Source organism: Octodon degus, unplaced genomic scaffold (assembly GCF_000260255.1).
Source record: "Octodon degus isolate 3935 unplaced genomic scaffold, OctDeg1.0 scaffold00008, whole genome shotgun sequence".
Taxonomy (NCBI): Eukaryota; Metazoa; Chordata; class Mammalia; order Rodentia; family Octodontidae; genus Octodon; species Octodon degus.
Genome location: NW_004524584.1, coordinates 6,267,773 through 6,295,693, shown reverse-complemented (window position 1 = coordinate 6,295,693; position 27,921 = coordinate 6,267,773). Strand labels below are relative to the sequence as shown.

The window sequence follows — 27,921 nt, the reverse complement described above, 5'->3', positions numbered from 1 at the left end:
AATAATCGTCTTTGTTTGACAGAAATTCAAATGGAACTGATGGCCTTTTACTTTTACTTAATATATCTGACACCCTAATTATAGAAGACTGTAAATAACTCAATCTCCTATTGGCCAGGCAGATCAAACATTAGATAGTGGTTCCTTAATACCAGTGAAAGGAAAACCACAATAGTAGTGATGGCTAGTAGGGTCAAGTGGTTTATGTGGATTAAAGAAAAGAGAATTAGTATTTGGGGGCATCCATGATAGGTCAGACACTGAAATGTTCACACGGTCTGATCTTTTTATTTATTTATTTTCTAAAGACAGGAGGTCTGAGGGTCAGAGAAGCTAAGTAACTAGCCCAAGCTCATAAAGATTATGCTTAGAAATGCCAGGTTCAGACAAGCTCTGTCTGCCACATGATCCATGGCCTTCCCATTCTTCTTATAATGCAGCATGGTTTTAACATTTGGCAGAAGCCTCGATCGTTTTCTTGTCAAGTGGTTGGGGGCAACGGGCTGTTTCTTGAATGTTCCTTCATCCTCCACAGCACTCGTGTGCATCGTCCACCTCCACCCTTAAAGTGAAGTGCAGTGCTGGCTGACCACAGATAACTTCAGGTATCACCATGGTGACTGTGGATGATGCTGTGTGTCAACAGCTTCATGTTTCTGGAGACCCGTCAGCAGCAGTTTTCATCTCTCCACTGGGCTTCTCCCTAGTACGGTTGACGGTCCTTTGAGAGAGCTTCGAACAGGGTGGTGGAGAGGGGAGTCATCTTTGCTCCATGAACAAGTGGCAGCTCCAAGTCCCCAGATTCTCCCTGTCACTGTCATTTTGCTTTTGTTGTGATCTTTTATCTTTTGATTTTAGTTGCTTCTGTTTACTGGTGATCTAAAGATGACCCTGAATCATGGAGTCTGCAGCGTATCTATTCTTTGGTGTCGTGTACTGGGTGCTAAGTGTACGCAAAGGGCCTTTGAGAGGATGCTAATGTCACTTTCTTGCCTAGATGATTACAAGTCGGAGCTGAGGGAGCAGTTGCCCCTGATTGCTGGCTCCGCAGCAGCAGGGGTCGTGTTTGTCGTGTCCTTGGTGGCCATCTCCATCGTCTGCAGCAGGTAAGCTCTCCGCTCTCATCCCTTCCCCCTGTGCCCAATGAACCCTCCTCTGGGGCTGTGGAGATAGCTCAGTAGTCTAAGTGGCTGCCTAGGCAAATACAAGGACCCAGGTTCATTCCTCAGTACCACATGCCATGCTGGCCCCACCTCCCGGCACACTGAGCTGGCCACGAAGAAAGGACATGGTGGTTCATGCCTGTAATTCTAGAGCTGGTGAGGCTGAAACAGGAGGATCACTATGAACTACATAGTGAGACCCTGTACCAAATAATAAATAGATAAATAAATAAAGAAATAAATAAATTAATTAATTAATAAATAAAACCTCTTTATGTCCTTTCCTCTTCCTCGATGCCATCCTTTCCCAGAATGAACAGGGCACACAGGGCCTGACCATTCTGGAACATAATCTTCACTCCCTCTCAATCCATGGACCACCTAGAAATCTCCAGATTATTTATTCTCTTTGTGCCTGGGATAGAATTCTCTAGAGGAACTGGGAAAGGCTGTGAGTAAACAGCATCCATTCTCCAATCTCATCTTAGCCGAGACTTTTAGCCCCCCTCGCACACAGCAGCTTTTCAGAGTGACAGTTACAAAATTGCATTTGACCCACCGGAGCATCACTGCCGGCATACAGCACATCCTCTAGTTAGAGAGCTCAGGCCCTCTGTGGTGAGCAAAAGGCAGGCAACCAGAAGGGGCGAGGAGGAGGAAAGAGGAACTCCAGGTTCTACACAAGGATTGGCCCTGAAGGCCTTGTGAATTTTTAATGCTGTTTGCCTTGGCCTTGGGTGCTTAGCCAAGATATGTACATTTTGCAAAGCCCTGTAATTTACTCCCCGCTGAGCTGCTCTGCTGCATACCTGAGTGCTGAAGGGAACCCTCATCACCTCTATCCTCTCATGGGAGCCCCTAGTGGGCCAGGCTTCCGTAAGACTGTGACTTTTAGGTAGACTCATCTGTCCACCTTGGTCAGTAGTTGCCAACCAGAATGCCACGCAGGGAAAGAACAAACCCTTAAAGGATGGTTACCCAGTTCCCAGGGTGAACCCCCATCTGGATCTGAGGCCTGGGTCCATCCCTGCTGAGAAGGAACCTTTTTTCTGTGTCCACAGGAAACGAGCTTATAGCAAAGAGGCAGTGTACAGTGATAAACTTCAGCATTACAGTACAGGCCGAGGTGAGTATACAGTGCACATCCACCACCTGACCCCTGGAAACCACTGAATCAGCAGGCTGGTTTGTACAGAGAACCTCTGGCCTGTATTGGCTGATCCAACAGCAAGTCGCCTACCAGGCTCAGCACCCAGGCAGACGCCTCTTTCTGCAGGTCCTAGTGGACCACAGGCTGCCTCATCCATCTTCCATCTGCCCTTTGAGGGGCCTCATCGGGCGCCTGGTGGGTACATTGCCTTTTGCCTTGATAAGCCCATATAGGATGCCAGAAGAAGATTGGGTTTAGCAAGTCAATGAATCCTGAAATCAGACTCAGTGGGAAAAAAGGATGAAGAGTTCTCTATTAACATCTTCGGCCTTATCTTATCCAATTGAGCGGCTGGGGAATGCGCTAACCAAATTCACAGATAAGCCATGGAACATGAATGCAGGGAATTAAAAAGATAGCAGAGCCCAAGAGGCCAAAGTGCTGGGATATCTCCTGAGTGTTTTCTTTTTAAACAGTGCCTTTAAAAGTTTTTGTTACTCATTATCCTACCTGTCTCTTTCTTTTTTAAACCAGTGTCTAAAAAGTATTTTCTTAAGTAAAATTTCTCTTCACCAATGTGCATCATAAAGTTCAATATCAAAAGTTTTCCTTCCACATAATGACTATAACACTGCAGGAAGCAGAACACGTCCTTTCAGGTCAGCTGGGCTGCCTGCCGGCCTCCGGAATTGGCGCGCTTAGATCCTTACTGCAGATGTGTTCTGCACCTAGATAACTCCTTCGGTTTCCACAGCTGCCCTCAGCACTTTGCCCCAGCACTCTGCACTCTGCTCTGTCACAGGCTTTCTCTGCAAGCCGTGTCTCCCCTCAGCCCTCTGACCCCAGTGGAAGCCCTTTTTCTTCCTGTTCACTCAACAGTGAGTTCAGCAGATATATCTCAGAGCACGTATGTGAAGCATAACCTCTGGCCTCAAGGCAAGAAAGCAGACTGTGAGGCCAGAGCCCTCACAGACCACACTGCTACCCTTCTCCAAGGTCACCTGGGGAAGAGAGGTGACACTGGTGTTCATAGCAGCAGCCATACCAGGAGGAACTCGTGTCCTGGTGCTACCAGGGCTGGTTTTGGGCTGTATGGAGGCACTCTGTAGATATAACTTTCAGCCCAAGGTCAAGACCCTGCCATGCATTAGTAGATGACCGAGCCCCTGGTAGCTGGGCCGCTTTGAGACCAGTGGCCCCTGGGAGGAGCCATGGGCTGCTCGCTGGTGCAGTGCTGCAGCTCCTGTCCAGGGTGGTTCAGCGGCTCACATGGTACCATCTTGGACACCACAAGCACTTCCCGATGCACTGAGTCCTGTTTGTCCCCCTCTGCTCCCTCAGATTCTGGGCCTCCTTTGCTACTCATTTCTGAGGGCGCCCCCTACTGTATCCTCTCATTTCTTGCATCCGGGTCTGCACTCTACCTTGTAGCAGAGTTGCATGTGCCTTTACTTGGGTGGATCTGTGCTTGCTGCTTCCAGCCAGGGCCTCAGCTCTCCCAGCTGCAAGGCAGGGGCTTCGGTGTACATTATTTCCAGGTGTTATACACTACTGAGCACTTCAGAATTACCCCAAGGGCTTTCTTCTCCCACGTCCATGCCTCTATTGCAAGTTTCTACCATCACCTCTCCATCCACTCTGAGTTCACTTCTTGCCATCATAAGCCACTATAAGGTCATTTTCAGATCTGGAATCCTCTGAACTGTGTGATGCGGCATTGAGAAATGATCATGTCAACCTGAAAGAAGCATCAGGACTCTGGGGATATAGAGAATTTGGTTCAAAGGAGAAGTCTCACTTGGAAGCCTACAGATTTCCAAAGATGTCATAGCTTGAGTTGGACAAGAGGTCTCTTTCAAAAGACGTGAAAACTAAGCCCTGGGGCCACTCCTTCAGGTGGACACAGAAGGTCCCCAAGCACCGACAGGTAGAGTAGGGTGTAACTTTGGCTGCTAAATCCCTCATCCGGGTTGCTTTTGAGAAGAAGCTGTGCTGGGCTACCATGTGGCAACCACATGTACAATGCTGGGCGTCCAAATAAATCACCTTGCAGGTGCTCTATCACTTTAAAGCCTAGCAGAAAGAGGTTCGCTTGGTCTTCGATTAGCCACTATTCCTCAGACTCAGATGGACCCCAAGTTGTGCCGAGGTCTGAGTCCAGTTCCTCAGCTACCTTGGAAGTCTGCAGGTTTTATAAATATCCTTTCCCTCTACTCATAACTTCTCTACTTTTACCCAGTCCCTGATGCTTGGCTCCTCCTTGTGCCTGGGTTCCTTAAGCTCAGCGTCTCATGCACTGAACTGTATTCATGCATTTTTTCTCTTGTGAACATCTTTCTTCCTGATGAAATCTATTACAGAGCTGTTGGAAAATCATCACCAGAGGACTGTGGAGCTGAGTGAAGGCTAGCACACAAACAGCCAAAGAGAAAACCAAAGCTCTGATGGCAGAGGAGCCTGGCCAACGAGGGAGTGGAGGCAGGAGTGATGGGCTAGAGAAGGCCTCCTCTGTGCCCTGCACTGGGGACTTTACTCTGCTAGCTCATTTAAACATGGCTGACCCTCACAGCCACTTTAGGAGACAGGCGTTGATCTAGGAGGATGAAGTGACTTCCCCAGGGCACACAGCTCCCTGCAGGCAGAGGTAAACTGCACACCTTCTGAATTTGGCTGCCAAGCTCATGTTCCCTTCACATTGCAGAGACTATGCAAGGCACCTACCTGGTCTTGAGGAACAGCTTAGCAACTAATCCCAGATACTCCATCTGGTGGTCTGCGAGTCTCCCAGACCCCAAAATCTCAAAAGTGCCTGATCTTGAATGTGTGCTCCTAACTGCACTTGCAGCAGCCACATGTGTGCACCTGTGTGGTGTATGGACAGCAACCTGTAACCCAGAGGATTTCGTGACCCAAGAGTGACAGATAATGTGTAGCAGCTGCTCATCTCTTTTCACCAGTGCTCAAGAAAGCCCCCTCTCTATCTCTCTCCTGCAGGCAGAGCACAGAGCACTTAGGAGGAGCTGCTGGCCCCTTCCTTCCCAGAGCCTCCTTTCAAATTGATGCGAAGGCTGAAGGAGACAAAAAGGAAAGGTGTGCAGTTTCCCTTCACTAAGCAGTCATGGTTAGCAGATCTAGCAAATCTGAGGACATAATCTGCTCTCCACAGACCCTGGAGCTTGGAGAACAGGAATGTAAAGGGGCTCTTGAATTTGGAAACAGTCTAGCAAGAAGGCAGGCTGGGAAGAGATTGTGCTGATGTGATGCTGGATATTCTAAGAACCAATTAGGCAAGTTCCTTATTCAAGAGTGAGTGGGAGGAAGGGTGGATGGGTTCCCCAAATCTAGGAAGGGGCAGCAGACATTGTGTTTGCCAGGTCTCAGAAAGTGCTGCCTGCCTAAAAATGACCTGGGCAGAATAATCTGAGTAGGCTTCTGTAGGCTTGAGAATCTAGAAAAGGGATAACTGATCTTTACATTTACAAAAAGCAAACTGGTTCTGAAAGAGCTTGGGTACCACTTTTTAAATAGTGGCTGAGAACTCCCTGATTACTGACTTGGATAGAGTGAGTAGGACTGGCGAGAGGGAGGGAGGGGCTTGTTAAGGGGTCAAGGGGTTTCAAAAGGAGCCCTAATAAAATCGCCTCTGTAGAGGCAACTGCTGATAAAATCACAGGGCTACTTCTGTTGTTAAATTTGGCAAAAGGCATCAACAAGTGGGGTATGCCCAAGGACTTGAGATCAGAAGACTCCAGTGTTTTACTTAAGACAAAACGAGAGGGCGCAGAAAATACAAGAATGTGAACTCAGTTCCAACCAACACTGGAAGACTGTGAGGTAGATTGGTTTGGTCATTTAAACTTCAATTCAGAAATCATTAGAAGCCAGTGAGGATTCATTAAGAAAAAAAATTATAAGGACCTCTTCTTGTTTACTGAGGTTATAAACTTAGTAAATTCGAGAGAATTGCACAAGTAATGAATTTTTACTTTGACAAAAAATATTTTATAATCTGCTAAGTGAAAACATTGTTATTCAGATACTGGGCTTTTCTTTGAAGCCAAAGAAAAGTGAGTTGTGACTTGCCAGTCAGAAATTCCCCAGTGTCATTCTGGTCCTTGTCCTCTTCAATCTCTCATTTGTTTGATTGTTTTTTAACTTTATGAGTCAGATGCAAGCACAGGGATGCTGATCAAATTTGTAGGTAACAGTTGGAGAGCATAACTAACAACATAAAAGACAGAATCAGAATCCAGAACTATCCAACAGCTTTAAATGCTAATTTGAAATCTGCAAGACAAAACGTTAGCGGGATAAATCTGGAACCTAGTGTTTAGGTTAAAACAAAAAAGCAGCAATACAAATAGAAAGAAACACGACTCGCTATTCATTGATGGGGGATTTAAGTATTTCGTTTGCCAAATGCTTAGCATCAGTGCCGTTATAGTTGCTCTGATATGAGAAATCCAAAATAGAAATAAATTTAAAAAGAAAAATAAGAGAATTGACAGGAAACAGGAAGGTAGCCTTTGTGGAGAAGGGCTCTGGAGAAGGGGAATGGGAAGCTAAGGAGGGAAAGGAAAAATGACTAAGTTTTTTTGTATATTTACCAATTCTCCAAGATGAATGCAATTCATAAATGCATACATAATATCATAAATGCATACATACAATATCATACATACATACAATACATGCATACATACAATACATGCATACATACAATACATGCATAATATCATAAATGCACACATACAATATCATACATACAAATGCATACATACAATATCATAAATGCATATATAATAAGAAAGAAACTAAAAAGAAAGTGCTACCACTAGTAAACCCCACCAATTTTGAGCACTTACTGTTTTAAACACTTTACATATCTTAATTGTTTAATTCCCCTGGCAGCCTCAGGAGGTACATTTTGTGTTTGAGGAAGCAAAATCTCAAAGAGGACAAATAACCTACTCAGTCTTGGGACTTCTGATCTGCAAAATAAGATTTTTAACTCAGATCTGTCTGACCCTGGAGTCCTGATTAAGGTTCAACTTGGAAGAGCTGACACACAGACAACGTGCCCTCTGTGATGGGAAGAATACATCCAGAGTCATGGTCTTGGTTCTGGTGACACCATTTCAAGAAGGACAGGGTCTGCAAAGCCCATGACCAGGGGACAGCAGCCGTGGCTGTGGAGAGTGATGAGGCCTGGCCTGTTACTGAGGACACACAGGAAGTTGAGTGCCTGCTGCTGAAGATGCCCAAGCAGACATCTGGATGTCATCAAACAAAAGGCCATTGTGGCAAAGGAAAGAGATGCTGTGCTTGCTGGGGTATTAGGAAACCATCAGGTGAAAGAGCAAAGTAGGCCGAGTTTGACTCCCTGTCAGAACATTGTCCCCTTGCCTGGAGCTGTCCAACATTGTGTGCTTTGTGGGGAACGAGGTCTCTGCGTATTTAGGCAGAGGTTAGATGGTGCTCAGGGAACAACATTATGAAGAGGATTGTTGCTTTTGATGAGAAATGGGGTGAAATTGTATCCAGAAACGTGTCTAGTGTCATGACTACTTACCCAGTTCTGGATTCTGGGTGCCTCTGAGAGCTGCTGAGGACACAGCATGCTGTGTGCAGCGCCCCCACCCTGCAGGGCAGGTGAGCTGCTGGAAGAAGGCGACTCCCTGGGACCATTCAGCTGCCTCTTTTGGAAGGTAACAGGAACCGTTGTGAGCCAGTGAGGACTGTGGGCTCCTGAGGAAAGCTGCTTGGTGCAAAAGGTGGCTGAGTTTATAGTGGGTGCTTATTAAGTGTCAAATAAATTTAGCAACCTAGACTCACCTGTGTGCTGCTGCTGGCCGTGAGCCAGAACCTCTGGAAATGGCGTGAACCCTTTTGAAGCCTGAGATATTTGCTGTTACCTTTGTGCTCTCAGCAGGATTTCAGTGGTTCAGAACCAGGAGCTTTGCCAGGAAGGAGCTCCCGGTCCTGGACACTGAAATCCACAAAGCAGAAAGATGTGAAACATCTTTTCCTGAAATGCTTTCCTCAACAGGAAGCAGCTTGTGGTCTGCTTTTCTTTGCTAGTAGACAGATACTTAATGACTATGGCTTTAAGGGAAAATTCCAAAATTATGGTAAAACCCCTAAGCAAAAAGGGACAGGAAGATCTTTCCTCAGATCTATTGCTTTTCCACTCTGCTCCACACTGAGGTCCCATCTTGGATTCTTCTTTACCCTCAGACTGAGCACCTCTGAGCTCAGCTGTCTTGTGGAAAGACAGCCGCCTTTTTTGTTGGTCGTGGCCACTAGAGGTAGGAGGAGTCAGTTTCCCCTTCCCCAAATCTATTACACATGATGTAATAAATCATGTAATGCATGGTTTGCGTTGGTCAGCTTTCCTACTGCTGGGACCAAATACTTGACATGCATAACTTAGAGAATGAAAAGAATTGGTCCACAGTTTCAGAGACTTCACTCTGTTATCCACTGGCTCTACGTTAAAAGCAACACGGTGGAAGGGCATTTTCTCATGCCTCTTCTGCCATTCTCATTGTAGTATTCTTTCAAATGGCTATCATGCACCTTTACTTAATTATTGCAACAGCCTCACAGCAACTTTTCCAACCTTGAGCCCCTTCCCTACAAAAACACATGTCAATTCTGCAATCTGCACCAAAAGAAGCTCCCCAATGTCCTGTCCTCTGTACATGCCCTCCCTTGCTGATGGCATAGCTGTCATCTCTGTGTGTTCAATGGCATCAATCCTAAGTGGTAAACAGGCCCTCAAATACCAGTGTAAAGCTTTTATTTCACCTCATGGCCTCTAGTCTCATCCCCACCCATGTGATGCCATGCCTCTGGCCTGTGTCTCAGAACGCTCCAATCTTATCTCTCTGGCAGCTTCATGTGCATCGTACTTCCAATTTCAATCCAAATCCTGGAACCTCTAGCATGCTGATCTTGCAGAATGGGCTCCACAGCCTCCTTCCTTCTCTGTGTCTATAGCATTTGCAAACTCTTCCAGGTGTGGGCACCTGACTCAGGGCCATCCAGCACTACCCTCGGATTATTTCACATCTTGACCACTCAGAGAACTTCATGATACTTGTTTTCTGTAGCTCCCATAGTCAGTAGCACAGTCAGTAGCTGGTCAGACACCTGGTCAGCAATGAGACAGAAGGATGCTCAGTGTGCTGAGGCAGAGGGTTGGAGGAAGGCTGGATTTTGTATGCAGGTCCCTAAACAAGTTCCTTTCTTGTGCTTAGATATCTGGATCAAATTAGATGAGTCACAAAGATGACAAAGTTTGCCTTAGATGCAGAATGAAGTATAAAGAGGTACACCTTCCCCCACTTTCCCTTGACTGTCCAAACCTGCTGGGACACAAAGACATAATAATGACTTAAACAAATGTAAGGTGATCCTCCTCTGAAGCCAGACTGTGGGATTTTAGAAATCTTCTACCATCTGGAAGCCACCTCACTCTTCCTGGTGTCCCTGAAGCTGCTTTGTGGATGAAGGTAGTCGTCACTGACCACATATGTCATATGATTTTGTGCTTTCTGAATGTACAAGAGGCCTTTAGAGGAGCAGCCGGTGTTTTCCCTTCAGCTCTTAGTCTCCCCAAATCACTGACTGTTAAGAACTGGCCCTTTCCCAGTCCTTCTGCTCTTCACTGAATCCCTGGCGCTTGGGAATGACTTAATCACTGACTTTTGAAATCTTGCATGCATGACTTTGGGAACCCCAATGCATCCGAGCCACTTCCGTGTTTGGGAGCAACCCGGTATGCTGATGGAGGTCCTGAGACAATGGCATGACATGCCTCTGCTTCGAGAGCTGCTCTGTATGATACAGGAAGGCTGTACATAGTGGCTAAGCCATTTCTCCCCAGACCTAAATATTTAAAGCCTTAATCTTTAAGATTTCTTGATTCCCTGGGAACTCTGGTCCTATAAGGTTTTTAGACAATCCAGGCTATGATCTAGCCATAGCATGAGTGAGTTTTGAGCTCACACATAAATGTAGCCACAAATTAGAACTTTAATAGAAATTGGTAGACAAGAAGATCATACAATTGAGTACTTTTCTCTTTCTCAGGACATATACTAACAACCAGTTTAATTCCATGCATAATATTTCCTTACCAAAGATATGTAATATATAATAAAAATGGAACTCTGAAATATTATGAATAGCTAATAATAATAATAGTAATAATGGCAATGTGAACCATGGTATAGATTATTTTGTAGTGTGCCTTGCATTCTAGGGACATATTGCATCCGATGTTATTATTACTGCCACTAATAATGTTTCCCCCACACTCATAATCTGAGAACGTCTTCTGAGTTCCATTTCCCAGTGTTTTGCTGTGCCTGACTCTGCAGCTGACTCGAATTCCTTGTTCACTGTCTGGTGATTCATTGCACTAAATACCATTTTCCTGATAATTAAAAACTGCTCACTGGCAAGTGGAAGCAGGAACAGGCTGATGCAGGATTTATGCAGAAACACAAAATGAACCCAAAGACAAATGACCTGCTCTGCCTAGCTAAAGGCATTTTTTTCCTCTCATCATCTTCTGGGCCTTGAGAGAGCCTCCCTGTACTGCAGGAAAGCAGTCTGGGGAGAGGTGCCGGGCCTAGAGGAGGCGGAGAGGGGAGGGCGGTTTTGTGCGTGCATGTGCTGGGCCAAATTGCTCTCCCTATTTAGAGCACACAGACTGCTGCCTTCAGCCAGAGGAACTGGGCCAGGGCCATCTCTTCCATCAGCCCTATCAGACCTTAGTTAGAGGAAAGAGCTTGAACTCTGAGTCAGATCTTGATTTCACTTTTTAGTTTCCCTCCCTCAATATGACAGTGCTTTCTTCAGTTCAAAGAAAGTAAGTGCTGCTCCTAGCTGTCGTGGAGATGCAGTAATTAGGATGCTCATTCTAGACACACATTGCATTGCATCCCCACTGCTGGACCCTAGCCTGCCTCCTTGGATTCTGGTGAAAGGCATTAGTGATAAGCAAAGCCTCTAGCCTGAAAGCAGCAGCTATGACTGACATCACACACACACACACACACACACACACACACACACACACCCCTTAATTGCACAAGCCAGCAAGGCAGCAGACCTCTCTTTGAGGGTAAACTGCCTCTGTCCTCATAATACAAACTTTATCCCACGTGGGTGTACTGAGTCACACATCATGGGCCAAAGAATAAAGGTGTCATCAAGAGATGAGGCCCTTCCCTTCTGGGAATAACTCCTTCCCCAGCCTGGCTGGGGCCAACATCAGGAAGCTCATTAACTGAGAATCTTTTCCCGCTCATCCTTGTATATGTCTTTACTTGCAAACCATTCATTATGGCACATTCTAGATTGTTTAATTAGTTTCCATGGAAGAGCTCCTGTAGGACAGCTTAGCATACATCTTTAAAAGCCCTTGATCTAAAATAACAAGGTAGTTATTTTTAAAGTAACTAATATAACCCTAAGCGGCTCACATCCCCCACTGCCCGTCCGGCCTGTCTTCCCCTTCCCACCTCCCCAAACACTTCCTAGAACAATTTGCTGGTAATAGTAATGAGTCTATTAGTCGAGAAGCCCTCCCCCTACATCAGGCGCTGCGCTGGGCCTGCAACTTGCAATAGAGTTTTTGTTTTCACAGCCACCTAAGGACAGAGGTGTCTTTTCTTCTACTGACTACAGAAAATACTGCTAACAAGACAGTTATGCAGGAAAGTGGACAGCTTTGGGCTTCTGATTTCACCTGTCGGCCCCAACACCTGGGCCTTTACCTCCTCTCGTGCTGCACAGAATTTTCAGAAGTCACAGTGTATTGACACTGACCCCTGTCCCCTGTTCCCTTCACATTTTGCATGTGCTTCTTGCCTCATCTACCCCGGGCTCCTCTCCAATACACATTGGCCGGCTTCCACCTGCAGCATCTGTGTGTCTCTGCCTGAGTGCTTTCTCTGGCCTCAGAGCCCTCAGCCCACTTGCACTGCAGGCCAAGCAGTCCCTACACAATGACTGATGAGAATAGGTGTGGAAATGCCTCGGCTCTTTTTCCCTAGGAGAAGCCAACTGTGAGGCTTGCAGGCACCTGGACGGGCTCCCAGGGTGTTTCTCAGCCTCTTTCAGTGGCCCAGCATGGCCAGTGGCTTCAGAACATACTTTACACATGCTGCCTGCCTTTCCTTATCTTAATTCACTTTTTCCGAGGCATTTAGGATTGCCTCTCAGATAAACCATTTGCTTTGCCTCAAGGGTTGTCTCTAGGAACCAAAAGTGAGTGCAGGGCATCCTGGAAAGGATAACTGGGTTCCTGACACAGTATCAGACTGGCTGCACATGTTCTTGCTCTTCACTTTTCTGCATAAAACTTAAGAAAGATGTCTTGTCTCTCACACACATGTCTCCCCATACTCACTCCTTAAGGAGTAGAACATTCTAGATAAAGTCAAACCTATTTCTATTTGCTTTGTCCAAATTCTAATTGTTCCATTTCATAGTCAGTGTCATCTAAAGTTTTTCCCAGGAGCATTCTAAAATGGTGTTAGTCACCTAAAATCAATCACCCAGGAGCGATTTCACTTAATGGCTTGGAATAACTCAGTAGCTCATCTTCCAGAAAAAGCCAGGTTTCTGAGCAGGATATTTAGTCTACTGACAATAACCAAAACACAACAAAACAATAAAACTTCTTCTTAATTCTTTGCTGTATCTTCCTTCCTCCTCTGGATTATACTCTAGTCTAGCATTTCCAGGCCTTGCCCAGCAGGATGGCCAAGGCAAACATTAGGTTAGGAAAGCTACCAGAAATTTGAGGGTGGAAAATGTCTGGGGTAGAGCATGTGTGGGGCACAGGCAGAAGCCAGAGAAGCAGCTGTGGGTGGAGAAGGGGGCACTGCGGCACTGAGATGGAATCTGAGGTCCAGCCTCAGCCTGGGCTCTCAGTCACTGCATGTGGAGCAGGCTGGCTTTTGCAGACCCTCCTGCCCCGGCTAACCTGAGGTTTTCATGGGTGACACAGCAGCAGCTGGTACAGAAATTTGTCCTTCACAAGGGTGCGATGCTAGCCTTCATTCTTTGCTTTAAGAGTCTCCACCTTTCCCCCATCCTTCTTGTAATGACACATCAAACGTGTTGAAAAATTATATCGTAAATGAATCCATTTGCTTCTTGGGTTCCATTTACCATTTTTTTTTTGTCCCCTCTCCTCAACTTTTTGAATGTATTTATTCTGCAGTGCCGATTCTCTATTTTGTCCCCGAGCACAACAATCTGTCTTGCCACTGTATACATCACTGACAAGGGCTATATTCCTGCATGTATTTCCCATCTACCATTTTCTTTGTTTTTCATACTTCAGTGTGTCTGAAAGCATGGGGGTTCAATTACCATTTTTCTTTCATTTTGCCTCTTTTTTCCATGTAGACTTTGCTCTTTCTTCTGTTAGTATTTTTTAAGCTTTTCCCTTTACATTTTCTCTTTTGGGGTACTGTCTGCCACTTCTATCTTGAGGGTTTTCTAACAGCAATTTCTTTCTTTTTAAAAAATCTATCCTCATCTGCCTCATGGTACTGGACCACAGCCATTGGTTATAACCTTAACTGTGGCCTCCACTCAGGAAAGTTATCAAGTTGATAAATATTGATATCTACCCTTCCATTTCACCACCACTTTTCTGCTAATGAGTTTGGTTGGCATCAATCAGCTTCTTTGCCTTCTGTGAGTGCCCCATGTGGGAACTGGTCCCGATCTGTCACTTATAAGTAATCTGTTCCACATTTCATCAAGCACTCAGAAAGAAAAGAATATATGGAGGAGAAGTAGAGGGCAGAGAACCAGGCTGGAGTGGCCTGGAGGGAAGAAATGTGGGGGTGTCCAGCAGACAGGACAAGGCAGAGGAAGGCTGTGTAAGAGGATCCCTCCTGGGAGTGCCTCAGTGCAGGGGACACCAGCAGTGCTCAATGGCAACTCTGTCCTCTGTGGGATGTTAACCCTGCTTATCTCCTCCACTAAGGCTCCCCAGGGATGAAGATTTACATTGACCCCTTCACTTATGAGGACCCCAATGAAGCTGTCCGGGAGTTTGCCAAGGAAATTGATGTGTCTTTTGTGAAAATTGAAGAGGTCATCGGAGCAGGTATGGTTCTCCCCTCCCTTCGTCTCTGTCTTCTTGGTGTCGTAAAGTCTTCCCACCACTCTATGTGTTCTCACTGTGTCAAAAATCATTCCATTGGAAGAGAGCTTCCACCTTCTTTCTCTCTCAGAAGATAAACCTACAATGTGTGTGGTACAGTGAGATAGCATTAGAGTCTTTTGGCCTCCTTGATTATAGTTGTGAAGCTTGGCTGGTGTTACAGAGCTATAGCAGCCATAGATTTAAAAGTTTCAGGAATATTTCTGGAAATGGCCCATGCAATGCAGACAAGGAGAGGGACATAGGACACCTGGTGAAGAAGACTTTGAAAGAAATAATTTTAAAAAATAGAAGCTGGATCTTATATCCCCTCAATGGATTCAGATCAAGATTTCTTGCCATGTTTTGAGTTCTTCTCTTTCTGAGTATGCGCATTTGAATCTAGACTACACACTGGGCCAGAAACCCAGACTAGCACTGATCTAACTTCTGTGATGGTCCCAGAAAATCATGCCTGAAGTCTCATCTAGAACCATCATCTTTCTGTAATGGCTTGGTGGTAGAGTCATTTTAGTAATGGATCCAGCCTTACTAATGGAAATGAAATAAAATAACCCCAGTATTATTACCTTACAATTACTTTACTACCTCTTATGAATCTTTTTAAAGGCCATTTCCTATTTCCCACCACACCCTTTGTCTTTTTCTCCTCAGTTCTTTTTTATTATTTTTAATTAATTTTATTGAAAACAAATAGCAATGAGACAGTTTCAAAACTGATTAGTGGGACAGTTTCAATAATTAATACATTGCATATTGTGGTCTTCATAGTGGTTATTCATACTATAAGATGCAGACATGATACTCTGTCCACAACACAGTTAGTACAAATCTTTCTTCTCATTGAATTAAGAGAAAGTAGCTGTCTATCTATCCTAACTATTTTGTACATACAGATACAAATTAGTCCTTCATTTATATCCCCTTTTTTGTTTAGTTTTCTCAGAGATGGGTATTCTATTGCCATTTAAATATTGTAGATGTGTGAATTCAGCAAAATAATCCAAACACAATTAAAAGGAAAGCAAGAACTTAAGGATTAAAGAACAAACAGAGGTCAAGGAGAAAAGCTAGGAAACATGACAGGGGCAAAATTTCCTCAGTTCTTACTAGCCATTGTCCAAGATCTCTTCACCAGTATGCTGTGAAGATGACGTCTCTTTTTCGCTCCTAGGTCTAAAATGCTTTATTTGTATCACTGCTTGGAGAGTCAGGGAGTGACACCTACAATGATATGTTCACCCTATAAAATATGTTTAGTCAAGACTTACCGAAAGCCACTCCATATATTATCTTTAGGGGGAATGTCACCATCCTTCCACTCAGTGCCTCTCTTAATGCACTGAGGGGTCAAAAAGTCACCTGTGAAATTGGAATCTGCATTTGAAAGCCTTCCTCATTAGTCCACCATTTTCATGCCCTGCTTTCCCTCTTGAAGAGCTCTGGCCCCTTTTCCATCACTCGGATGGGCTCTGGGACCGTCCCAGTCACAGCCCACCACAGCCAACACCAGCCACTCAAAAGCCCCAGCCAACCAATCAGACTCTGAGCCACAAGAGTCTACCTATTTTTCCCAGACTGTCATCAACTATGTTGCAGAACCACAACTTCCGCTTGTGGGCAGATAATTTTGTCCTCCTCCTCAGAGGTTGACATATTTAAGGGTCATGCCTTGGAAGGCTGGGTACCAGATAAATTGGATCACTCTTAGGAACTCAGATTTCTCCAGTAAACTTGAAAGAGTGTTGGGAAGGTGGGTTTTTAGTCCTGCACTCTGTTTGCCCGCATTATTAATTGTTGTTATGGCTTGTGGTAATGGTGCTCATGATTTTAATGTTGTTATTTATGTGGTGTGCTTAGAGTGATATGTTCTGGGCTGCATTTCATCCCAGAAAGCACACACCACTTTATCAGGGCAGGAGTAAAAAGCCTTCTCACTTTATGACCCTGCCAGGCAGTTACAGTTTGGGGTGAGCTCACCAACAGCTGGATGCCCATAAAGGGACAATTGATGGTCCTGCTCCATCTTCACTTTTATTCACATACAGCATTTGTCTGTACTGCCGCGTCTGTGTATCCTGCTGGGAGGAGGTGCCGGCCCCTCCACGGCTCACACAGTCATGAGGAGAGACGCACATTGAACAGTTTACATGGCGCCTGGCAGCACGGTGTAAAGACCTCTGCCCAATTACTGCTCATCACCCTCTACTGGAATCTCATCTCTTTGTGATCCAGAGCCACCACGAGCTAATCCCCAAGGATTCTAACTCACTGCCCATAACCGGATGTGACTTTAACAGAGGACATTCCTAGCTGGAATTAATCCTTCTCCAGTTCTTTTCTATCATCACTCTCCCTTCCCACTCGCCCTGCCTCACGGAGGCTGGCTCCACATTTTACTAAAAGAGCTGGTGTGAAGGTCAAAAAACCCCAGTTTTTTCCAAGGTAAGATATATGTGACATAACTGGCAATGTTTCTTTTTTCTTAGCCACTTGGATTTGGAGAAGGAAGCTTTGGAGCAGGGAGCAAAAAAAATTGGTTACATTATGATTAAAAAAGGAGGAAAACAAACATCAGAAGTCATTTATGCTTCCTCCTTTCCTGTTTCCTCCCTCCCTCCCTTCCTTCCACTTTTCACTTCCTTCTCCCTTTTCTTCCTTCCTTCCCTAATGAGTTCTTGCTGAGTATTTCCTGCATACTGACGTGGAGCTGTCTCCAGCCAAGGTCTGACAGGCTCAGTGGTAAATGGCAGGCCAGTAAGAGCAAATCATTTCTGCCACCCCCAGCACACACAAATACAAAGAGCACAGCCAGCACAGGCCAGTGTTCAGGTGCTTGATCTGGCCAGGGCTCGAGACCAGGAGGACTCTACAATGATCACCTTTGGCCTGAACTTCCAAGGATGAAAACTAGTAGAAAAATGAAGTTTTTATGAAACACACTAGAAAAAAAATAGTGACAGAAGAAGGGAATTAAATACATTAAGGGGAAAAATGAGCATAAGAAAATCCCAACAGAGCACGGAGGAGCCAGTCTGTGTTACGGTAACTCACAAGCACCAAGTATGCGTACTCTCTTTAGCCCACGTTCAGCAGCATGTTGGTAGCTTGACGTAAGATGTGACCGGAGTATTTACATCATTGGAACTGGAAAATGCTACAAACCATGTCTTTCTTTCTGTCTGTGATTTATTTTTTTGTGTATTTGGTACAGGGTCTCACTACACACCTCAGACTCTTTGTGATCCTCCTGTTTTAAGCCTCTCCAGCACTGGAATTATAGCTATGAGCCACCATGCTGGTCTTGGTGGCTGGCTCAGTGTGCCCAGAGATGGAGCTAGTGTGGCATGTGGTACCAGGGATCAAATCTCAGTCCCTGAGCTTACCTAAGTAGGTGATTAGTCCACTGAGCTATCTCATGGGCCCCTTTCTGTGCTTCTTTGTGTTTTGGAAAGTTAGGATATACAGGAATTGTGAGCCAGTACAGACACACAGTGCCACTGAATGAGTGGAGGGAGAGATAGGAAGCTAAGAAAGACAGGGGACGTACAGCCCTAGAGGTGGCAGGAGAGGCATGAGGGCAAGGAGGGACTTGGGGCAGAGGGAGCTGAGTGGGTTGTGAAGCTTGGGTGGATGAGAACAAGAAGGAAGGCTTTTGAAGAGGTCTTCCAGTGGGTGAGTCAGGAGAGCAAGAGGCTGTGATGTGGACTTTCTCCTACAGAAATAGGTTTCTGAGTAGAGTGGGTGATAGGATGAGGTCTGAATCTAATAAATGCCACATTTGGATCAAACTGGTAAAGGTTCATAGTAGGGTGTGGGCATGTTCTTGGGAGCCTAGAAAATAGTTATAAGGCTTCCTTTGGAGGCAGGGAAAGGCTTTCAGATAGCTCATGCTGGGTAGGATTAGGTTGCAAGGGCAGGCAGCATCGAAGTAACTTCATGCCGAAACTGAGTGCTTCCAACATGGTGACTAAGGTAGTGGGCTTGGAGATTGGTGGTGGGAAGGGAAGGCATGGAGAAATGAACGTAGGCATTCTGGCACCCAGCATGTGGGGAGGGCAGTTGTGTGTGTAAAGGCTAAGAAGAAAACTCAGAAAACTATGAGGCTGAAGTGTTGCATTAACCCTCCAGAAGAGAAGCTTATTATTGCCCTACAACATATGCAGGTGGGTTTAACCTCACTATCTGTCTGAATATCAAACATCTTAGGCATAAGATGGAACATCTTAAAAAATATACTTGAGATACAATCTGGCCATACTTGGTATGTCATGACAAGCAGTATGCATTTAGAAGACCAGAATGACAGGCATTCCAAGCATGACCCCACTATTACACATTGCTATCTTCGATGCAGTCGCTCAGTTCACATGTATCAGCATATATAGTTAGTCAGGGTGAGAATCTCACCAAGTAACTGCTAGTTTCAACAACCTGCTGATAGTTCTCAGGATCATTGCCTTACCCATCTTGTATGTATAAATGTATGGCTTTGCCCCATCATATTTCCTAGCTTTTTTGGTCAGGCAATGACTGTGACTCATCTACATGGCTGACACTGACAAAGGATCTACAAAGAGTGGTGCAGGGTTTTGAGATAAATCTTGAGGGGACTTGACTGACCATGTCAGATACAAAACTTACATTCTTTGTTACATAGGTCTCTTTTTATCTTGGTCTTAACCATCCAGCAAAAAAGTGGAGAAACAAGGTATAAAAAGTGAAGTCATGTTAATATGCTGAGCTGTGGAAGGCTGAAGTCATCAGATTCAGACACAGCCAGTCCTGTGGATAAGCCACTACTATTATGGAGTACTGGACTGTGTTGGGATATTTTGCTGAATTCATGCACCTACAATATTTTGATGGCAATGGAATACCCATCTCTGACAAAACTGAAGGACAAAAGGTGATATAAATGAAGGACAATTTTGTATCTGTATATACAAAATAGTTAGGATAGATATATAACTACTTTCTCTTAATTCAATAAGAAAAAGGTCTGTACTAATAGTGTTTGGACAGGATAACATGTCTGCACCTTGTGCAATGAATGACTACTACAATGACAACAATATGCAGCATATTAATAGTTGTAACTCTCCTACCAACCTGTTTTGAAGCTGTCACATTGTAACTTTTTCTCAATAAAATAATTTTAGAAAGGGTTGCATTAACTTCCAGCACTTCTCCTAAAGTAGTTGAAGATGTTGAACAAATGAATAGAAATAATTATGAGCCACCTATGACATTACCCAAGAACACTGAGTAATTAATCATTATTAACTGTTTCATGTCTATCTTTTGTCTATCTGCCCTCATGATACTCAGAGATCCATGGAAGCAAGAAAACACAGTTTTGTTAGTCTGGGACCTGGCCTTGCATGTGACACCCAGATGCTCAATTAAATATTTGTTGTATATGCAATAAAAGCAGGTACTAAGGGAAAAACACAAGAGTAAAGCTCAGAGAACTAGGTAGAGTTTGGGGAAGGAGAGGAGACTGAAGCAAAGCAGTGGAGGGCGATCACGAATCATTGAGTGCACAGAACGTGGCACAGCGGAGTCAAGTGGAGTTGACCTCTCCTCATCACCACCCAGGTAACAGGGTAACTGAAGTCTCTGTAGAGAGGGAAACGGTCACTTGGTATCTTTGGAGATTATCAGTTTGTTTTTACCACGGGTCTAATAGATATCACCTCTGAGGTCTGTTCCAAGGCAGTGCTTAGTTTTGATCAACTGAGTCAGCAGAATTACCCAGATTATAACCCAGGGCTGCCAGGTGGGATTGGTCTCTGCACTCATGTTGTACAGTGTGCAGCTTATATAACCTAGAGGGTGCAGTGTGAGCACGACTTCCCAGGGCACGAAAATGTTGAAAGATAGAGATGTCATGGTAAGGCACTATCCAAGAGATGAAATATCAACCCAGTAACTTAATTGGGAAGATGTCTTCTCCTTTCATTCTGGAAGCTATCAGTTCAGCATTTCTACCATGGCTGACTATGAGGGACAAGGAGACCTGCAGAGAGACGGCTGGGTGGAGACAGGTGGGAAGCGGGAATGTGCACCAAGCGCAGTGGGCAGAGGGCCACCGAGCAAGGCTGGCAGAGGCCCTCTTAGCATGCCTCTCTTTGGAACAGAGGATGCAGTTTCTTTGGGGATGATTTGGCAGAAAGGTTGCCTGCCAGCCTGAATTTCTGGAGCACACATAGGCGGCATGAGGGCAGCAGGAAAGGTTTGCAGAACGAGTCATGTGAAGGTCTCAGAAGTTGTAATTAAAGAATCCAGCATGTCCTAAGCACTTGCTGTGTGTCTGGCACCACCCTCCATACAGACATTATCTCATTTAATCCCCCTAGTAGTCCTGAAAGTGAGAGCTTATGTCTATCTGTCTGTCTGTCTGTCTCTCTCTCTCTCTCTTTCTCTCTCTCTCCCTCTCTCTTTATTTATGTGCATGTGTGTTTAGCTGATGAGAAAAGTTCACTTCCACAGCATAGCTTGCTGGAGGTTGTGCTTCCAGCTGAGGTGACAGCACAGCAAGGACTGAAACCTGGTTATCACTGATCTGGACCTTGTGGATGTAACCCTTGCACTCACTGCTTTAGATGGTATAGAAAAGAGCAGCTAAGCAGTCATGCCTTCTGATGGTAAACTTTATCTAGAAGTTTGGATTTCCCAAGCCTCTTTGCTGGGAATTATGATACTACCTTAGGACTTCCTATTCCCATATGGTAGTGCCATAAAGACCATCCAGCATTCCCTAGAGGGAGCACATGCAACTAGAATACACTGATTCCATCTTATGGTTCATTTAGTCACCTAAATGTCTTTCTTTGCCTAAAGAAGGGCAGTCAGAACCTAAATAGGTTGCATTTTTAATTATGTGTTATGAACATAAGATCACTCTGTACAGATATGTAAATACATCCATCCATCCATATTCAAATCTGTAGTACATAGGCATGCAGTTGTTTAACAACCACAAGGAACTACAAGAAAAGCGAAATTAATTTTGTCCTCACCATCTGGTGTTAGGTATTATGGGCACCATGTGTATCAAACAGATTCCGCCTCCTGTGCCTGCTTCAGTAGCCTCAGTTGGTGATAAACCCCTGAACAATTCTGTTGCAAGGCTGAAGATGGCCACGATCTGTGGCAGGCCCAGGATGTGTGTGGGGGTGTGTGTCCTCGTCCCCTACAATCCCTGGTTTAGCCTTAACCTACTTATCTTTCATAGACTAGAGTGTTAAAACTTGCTTGAAATCATTCTTTAAAACCTTGTTTAAATTTATTCCTCAAACACTCCATATCTGGCAAAGCTGGAATTAGTAACTAGAAGCTCTGATTTTCTCCCCCCCAAAGCAGTTTGTGACTTCAAATGTTGCTTTATGTGAAAAAAAATGTGCACAATTATGTGTGTAGATTCATGCTGCACTTAGCCAATAGATACTGCCTGAAATACCTGCTGGCAGGTTGGATGTTTCATTTTCAAAAATTGAAAATTCCTTCCTTCTGATTTTATAATAGTTGAGGCATTTAACACTACTGAACCACTCTTTCTCTGTTCCTTATTTTGTCAAGGAAGGTAGGAAAGTGGCATAGGCAAGGAACTGAAACTTGTAGGGAATAATTTCTACAGTGCTGTGGGAGGACATCAAAATGAACTGGCTACATTCCCCTCCGTTGGCAGCCTTGAGGGCAGTGGTTCTCAAACTTGAGCCAGGCCTGAGAATCATCTGAAGTTACTATAATAAAACCCAGACCACAGAGCTTTACCTACTTACTAAGCTTCTGATGCAGCAGGTCTGGTGAGGTTCAGGAACCTACGCTTTCTATCAAGTTCCTAGCTGTTGCTGATGGGTGGGAACCATACACTGAGGACCGTTGCTGAGTGTCACTGACCCTGCACTGGCTTGGTATGACCCTGGAGCTGTTCATAACCTAATGCTTTTTGGCTATAGGAAAGCACTCAAAATCAGTTACAGAAATGCATGCCAAAGTCCAGCCAGGCCAATATTTGGCTAGCTGCATCTACTGTTGGTAGGAATCTCCATGAATGGAATCCACCACAACTGCAACCCAGCAGAATCATTTCTCTCTTTCTTTCTTTTTTTTTTTTTTCTGTAGTTAGAACAGGGTCTACAGGGTCTCACTACCTAGATTGGACTCATAGTGATTCTCCTGTGTTCAGCCTCCCAAGTGCTGGGATTACAGGTGTGCGCCACCACACCCAATCTTAATTGCTGTCCCAGTGCAGCCCGCAGATGGGGCCAGCACAGTACGCCTGCTCTGCCTAAGCAGGCACTTTAGTCCACTTAGCTACCAGTCCAGCTCAGAATTATTTCTTATAAGCATCTGTTTTCAGTTTGATGTTAATATTTGATTTGTTGAAATTACTTTCAGATATTATGTATTTTTATTTCAAAAATTAAACAAGATAAGGCCACACAGTATGGTACTCATATAAAAGGAAATTTTTTATTTTTTAAAGAGAGCACAAAATAATATTAAGGCAGAAAAAATTACAAGTGATACAAAATTTCATTTAACAAATTAATATGAATTTCACAGTATTTGTTGTAATACATAGTATTGTCTTCCAACTAGTTCTTCATATTATCAGATATATGCCTGTAAAATTGGAAGAAGAAAGAAAAAGAAATATATAAGAAATTAAGAAGAGAAAAAGTATGAAAAATTGAAAAAAGGAGACAAAATAAATTATTATCTGCTCCTTTCCATAGACCAGCAGAAATGCACAGTGCAGTTGTCCAAACCATCCCGCTTACATAATAGATAAATCTCTTTCCTCCATTCCCTCTCCTGTCCTTCTCCTCAACTCAGTAACTCTCTAAAAGGAAAATTTTTAAAAGCTCAGATCATAGCAAATAAAGGTATCATAAATCTCAAGTTCTGGCTCTAGTAGTAAAATTTCCAAAAAACAGACATACCTTCTTGAAGATAGCATATGAATTTCAGGTGGGGCTGTGGAGCTAGCTCAGTGGTCTAAGTAACTGAGTGGACAAGAGCAAGGACCCGGGTTTGATCCCCAGCACCACATGTCATGCTGACCTGGCTCCTAGTGTGCCAAGTAGGCAACCAACACCAGGCACGGTGATGCACACCTGTAATTCCAGTGCTGGGGAGGCTGAAACAGGAGGATCACTATGAGTCCAGCTGCATAGTGAGACCCTGTACCATATATATATATATATATATATATATATATATATATATATATATATACCCATACATCCATGATAATTGACTCCCACCTCCCCATGAGGCTATGGAGGAGTAAGTATCAGAGACCCCAGACATTAGCATCCTACCTTTACCTGGAGGACCTTCCATCCACATTTCCTTTGGCAATGGGCTCTGGTGTAACTTGGGTCGGGCAATTTTAAGTGTCTTAAGCTTGCAGAAACCTCCTTTCTTTTTCTTATCTCTTCCATGACACATACTCCATACTACCTCTCTCTGTTTTGTCTTTTTAAAATCACCACCCACATGTTTCTTGGATCAGTTTGTCATTCACAAAACAGTGTCTCATTTACCCTCTCAAAACCCAGTTAGGAAGACAAAAGAATTTTCACTTCATTTTTGTGTGTGGGTGCTCAGATAGCTGAGTCCTGGAGAAATAAACAGTCCAGCCTAGGTCAGCTGACTTAGATGTAGTTTGGGGCAGGCAGGGGACCTCCTATTCTACTCACTTGCAGCGAACACAGCCTCCCAACGAGGCGCAGGCATTAAGTGGCTTCTTTTGGGATTGGTACTTTGAAAGCCTCCTGGCTTGGTGAATAAGGAGTCTTTTTTGCTGAACAAGAAAGGAGCTAATTTTACATGTTCACCATTCTTCATGGCACTGTCATTGCAGAGAAGATTTCTGAGAGCAGTGACACCATGACCACAAAAGTCACTAACTGCAAAGCCCACCTCACCCTAGCCAAGCAGAGCATATTTTATTGTGGAACTTTTAAAGATCATAATTTCTATGTCCTGCAGAGGATATATAAAGCTAAAGTACTAGAAGAACCACATTTGATAAAGCAGTCAGCCACAAAGATCAAATGATAAAGTAACATTTGCTAATTAGAAAAGTAATTTGACCTATAGTGTACTGCGAAGATACCACTTTTCACAACCACCCCTTCATTTTTTTCCTCTATTCTCTTCTTCCTTCTTTCCCCTCATATTCCTGGGGCCCATGCTGTACCATGTGGACAGCAGTGTGAAAGCTCTGTTTTCAAAGTATTCAGTACTCAGGCATTTAGGCAGTTTCTGAAACACTTTAAATATCCATTTGAAATATGCTTGGGTGGTTAGACAGTGACGTGCTTAGCCTTACTATACCTCGGAATCACTGAGGCAGTCAGTCACGGCTTCACGTGCCTGTTGCCACTCCGACTGCAAAGGCCCCGTGTCCGGAAAGATGTGTGCTTGGTTTAATGCTCTGCTGTCACAGTTTTGAAGTTCCTCATAATTTTTGAACAAGGAGTTCTGCATTTTCATTTTGCACCAGGCACTGGAACTTATGTAGCCAATCCTGCAGGCAGCTTTTGAGTATTTCAATGCCCAGGCTGTACCCAGACCAATTAATTGGAATTTCCAGGTGAGACCCAGGCCACTGTACTCCATAAGACTGCTCCAGTGACAGCAGGAGGCTCTCCACTTTACAAATCCCTGTCACAGGACAGAATTTCTCAATTGGGATGTTTGTGTGCATGTTGTGAGGGACAAGATTTACATGAATTATTTTCCAAACTCTATATACACTACTGTATATAAATAATTCTGATATCTAAATACTCTGATTGTACCTGACTCTTGGAAGTTTTAGCTGAATGACATCTGTCTCCCTTCCTTTGATAATGAGTTGCTGTGACAGTCACTAAGGAGGAACTGTGTAGACCTACAGATTTGGGCCTGGTAGTTTCTAGATTGGAACTTCTATCCAGAGATAGAATGGCAGGAAAAAAGATGAGCATAGATCACAGCTTTGGTTCTGATTCATAGCTGTGCATCTTAGGGCATGTTTTCTTTTTGCTTCTTTATTAATAGTATTCTTTTAGTAAAATGGGCATTATAATACTGAGGTTGTAGGACTCTCCTGGGGACTGAATGAGATAAGACGTAAAAAGAGCCTAGCACATAGTAGTTGGTCACTAGGTCAATATTTGTGTACCAACTATTCCAGGAAGAACTATTAGTATACTGTCTCACCTCTCAACTACAGTATATATTTTTCCTAAAGGATAATAGAATTCACTGTGACAACATGGAAGAGCTGCTAATACTATTTAGTTTACTTATCAAACATGCAGTTTCTATGCATCCAAAGTTATCAATAATCAATGTTCCCTGCATTGTGTACACATATACACAAACTTGCATGGCACATACATTCGTACACACACGTACACATTTATACATACATACTTGCACGCATCTAGTCACATAGATATGCAACTACGTCCGATCAGTTCTCTTGTTCTACTTCTCCTTAAATTTTACACATTTTAACTACCAAAGTGGTGCTTATTTTAACAACTATAACAAAATAAGAGTGACTAAATTAAGTTTACTCATCTCTACTTCCTGCTGCCATCTCCATCCTTCTAGTGTAACCATTTTTAAAAATAATTTGAAATTAAAAATAAATTTGATTTGGGGTTTTCGTATTTTTTTGCATGCACATACACGTTCCATATGGGCACATGGTGCATATCATATTCTATGAGTTCTTCCTGTTTTTTGCTTCAGAATAAAATGTGCATATATTTTGAGTCAATACCGCTCAGCCACCTATTAGCTTCAGTAGCCCTTGGGGTTCTGGAAGTGGGCATACTTTTTTCTAACCATTCTCTGATGCAATCATTCAGTGTCTGCCAGTAGAAGATGCTGCTGCCATGGACATTCTTTTACATACTGTATTCAACTTCTTTTGGATAAAGCAGCAACAAAGCTTCAGTGGTTTATATTACACTTTCAGCTTCTGGGAGCAAACGCTGGAGCCAACTGTGAGCAATCCGAAACATTATTGGCCAGGCGAGATAGGCAAGTGAGCACCATCTCCATGAACTCCTTGGGAGTTGCTTTGGTTTTCCATTGTCCAACAATGGACAAGGCAAAGGCCAAATAAATAAAAATGCGTGTGATGCTCCATCTTTTGTTGGCCCACCTGCCACACAGCAGGCAGTGTGGTGGGTGCTCAAGTTATGAATGCGAAAGAGTTTCTGTCTGACCTCAAGCAGTTCACCACTCCAGCACATGATTGAATGTCAAAGCCAATGTTGAAAATGCTACGTATCTCAGCCTTAGGTCTACTCTGAAATCTTCCTAATGGTGCTCACACCAGCTTCTGCTCCAACTCCATGTTCTGTCAAGTTCAGTAGATGGTTGAGGTAATTTTGCGTGAAGTCTTTTTGCGCAGCTTCCTTCCAGTCTTTTCTGCAGCAGAAAACCAAAGCTACTCCCAATGAGTTCACGGGGACGGTGTTCCCTTGCCTGTCTCACCTGGCCAATAATGTTTCTAATTGCTCACAGTTGGCTCCAGCATTTGTTCCCAGAAGCTGAAAGTGTAAAAGAAAGTTTTCCCAGCAGAAAATCCTCTTCCCCCTGACAGGCCTTTGACATACATTTCAGCTAGGTGCTTACAAGTAGGTATTTGATTGCTTCACATGAAGGAACTAGAAGTTATAAAACCAAGTGAAGTCATCAAATAACCTTTGAAATCACCTTTGACATCACATTAAACAGAACTCAACAGACTTTTTAAAGCAGCTATGAAATAGCATCATCAGAATTGTTTTATTCTGTTGGTGATTTTACTGCAAAAATGTTTACGTGCTGTGGCACCCATGGAAGTTAATATCTTGTACCCACTTGGAGAAATAATTTGCTGTTCAGCCGGCAGGAGTGCAGTTAGCCAGTGGCCTCCAGCTGCAGCACCACTGCTGCCTGCTTTAGCTTTGTTGCGGAGGTCCAGCTCTTCCACGCAGCCCCCGGCTGGGTGCTGGGCGTGGCTGCACCGTCAGGACCTGGTGCAGTGTTAGGGCCTAGCTACTTCCGGAATGGCAGCTCTTGCTTTGGAGATCCCGGATAGGTTGGCTGGGACTGTCACATCTGTCTGGCCTGCATCTTCATTGTGATCAGACTCTCCCTGCCCAGTCCTGTTTCTTTCTCCTTTCACAGCTCCCAGATAAACCTCTTTTATTCTTAACTTGTTAGGGTCTGCTCTCTGGAGAACCCAACACATGGCATTTTTACAGCAATGTACGATCACAAACAATGTAACTTGTGTTCAGAGGAATAAAATACCCAGACATATGTCCCTTCCTCAAGAAATTCTTCCAACAGGCTCTGATAAAAGTGAATTATGACTGTTAAAGTGAAACTGATCA

The 27,921-nt window shown here is 44.1% G+C and overlaps 1 protein-coding gene across 2 annotated transcripts in view; it reads left to right on the top strand.

Moving 5' to 3' along the window:
• Positions 1-27,921, top strand: part of Ephb1 (EPH receptor B1) — a 436,689-nt gene that overhangs the window by 352,002 nt on the left and 56,766 nt on the right. Inside the window, exons 8-10 of one of the 2 annotated variants that reach the window (XM_004625001.1) lie at positions 998-1,106; positions 2,225-2,289; positions 14,336-14,458. In XM_004625001.1, coding sequence (XP_004625058.1) covers positions 998-1,106; positions 2,225-2,289; positions 14,336-14,458 — 297 coding nt within the window. The remainder of the gene's footprint in view (positions 1-997; positions 1,107-2,224; positions 2,290-14,335; positions 14,459-27,921) is intronic. The other variant, XM_004625002.1, reaches the window with a different exon arrangement.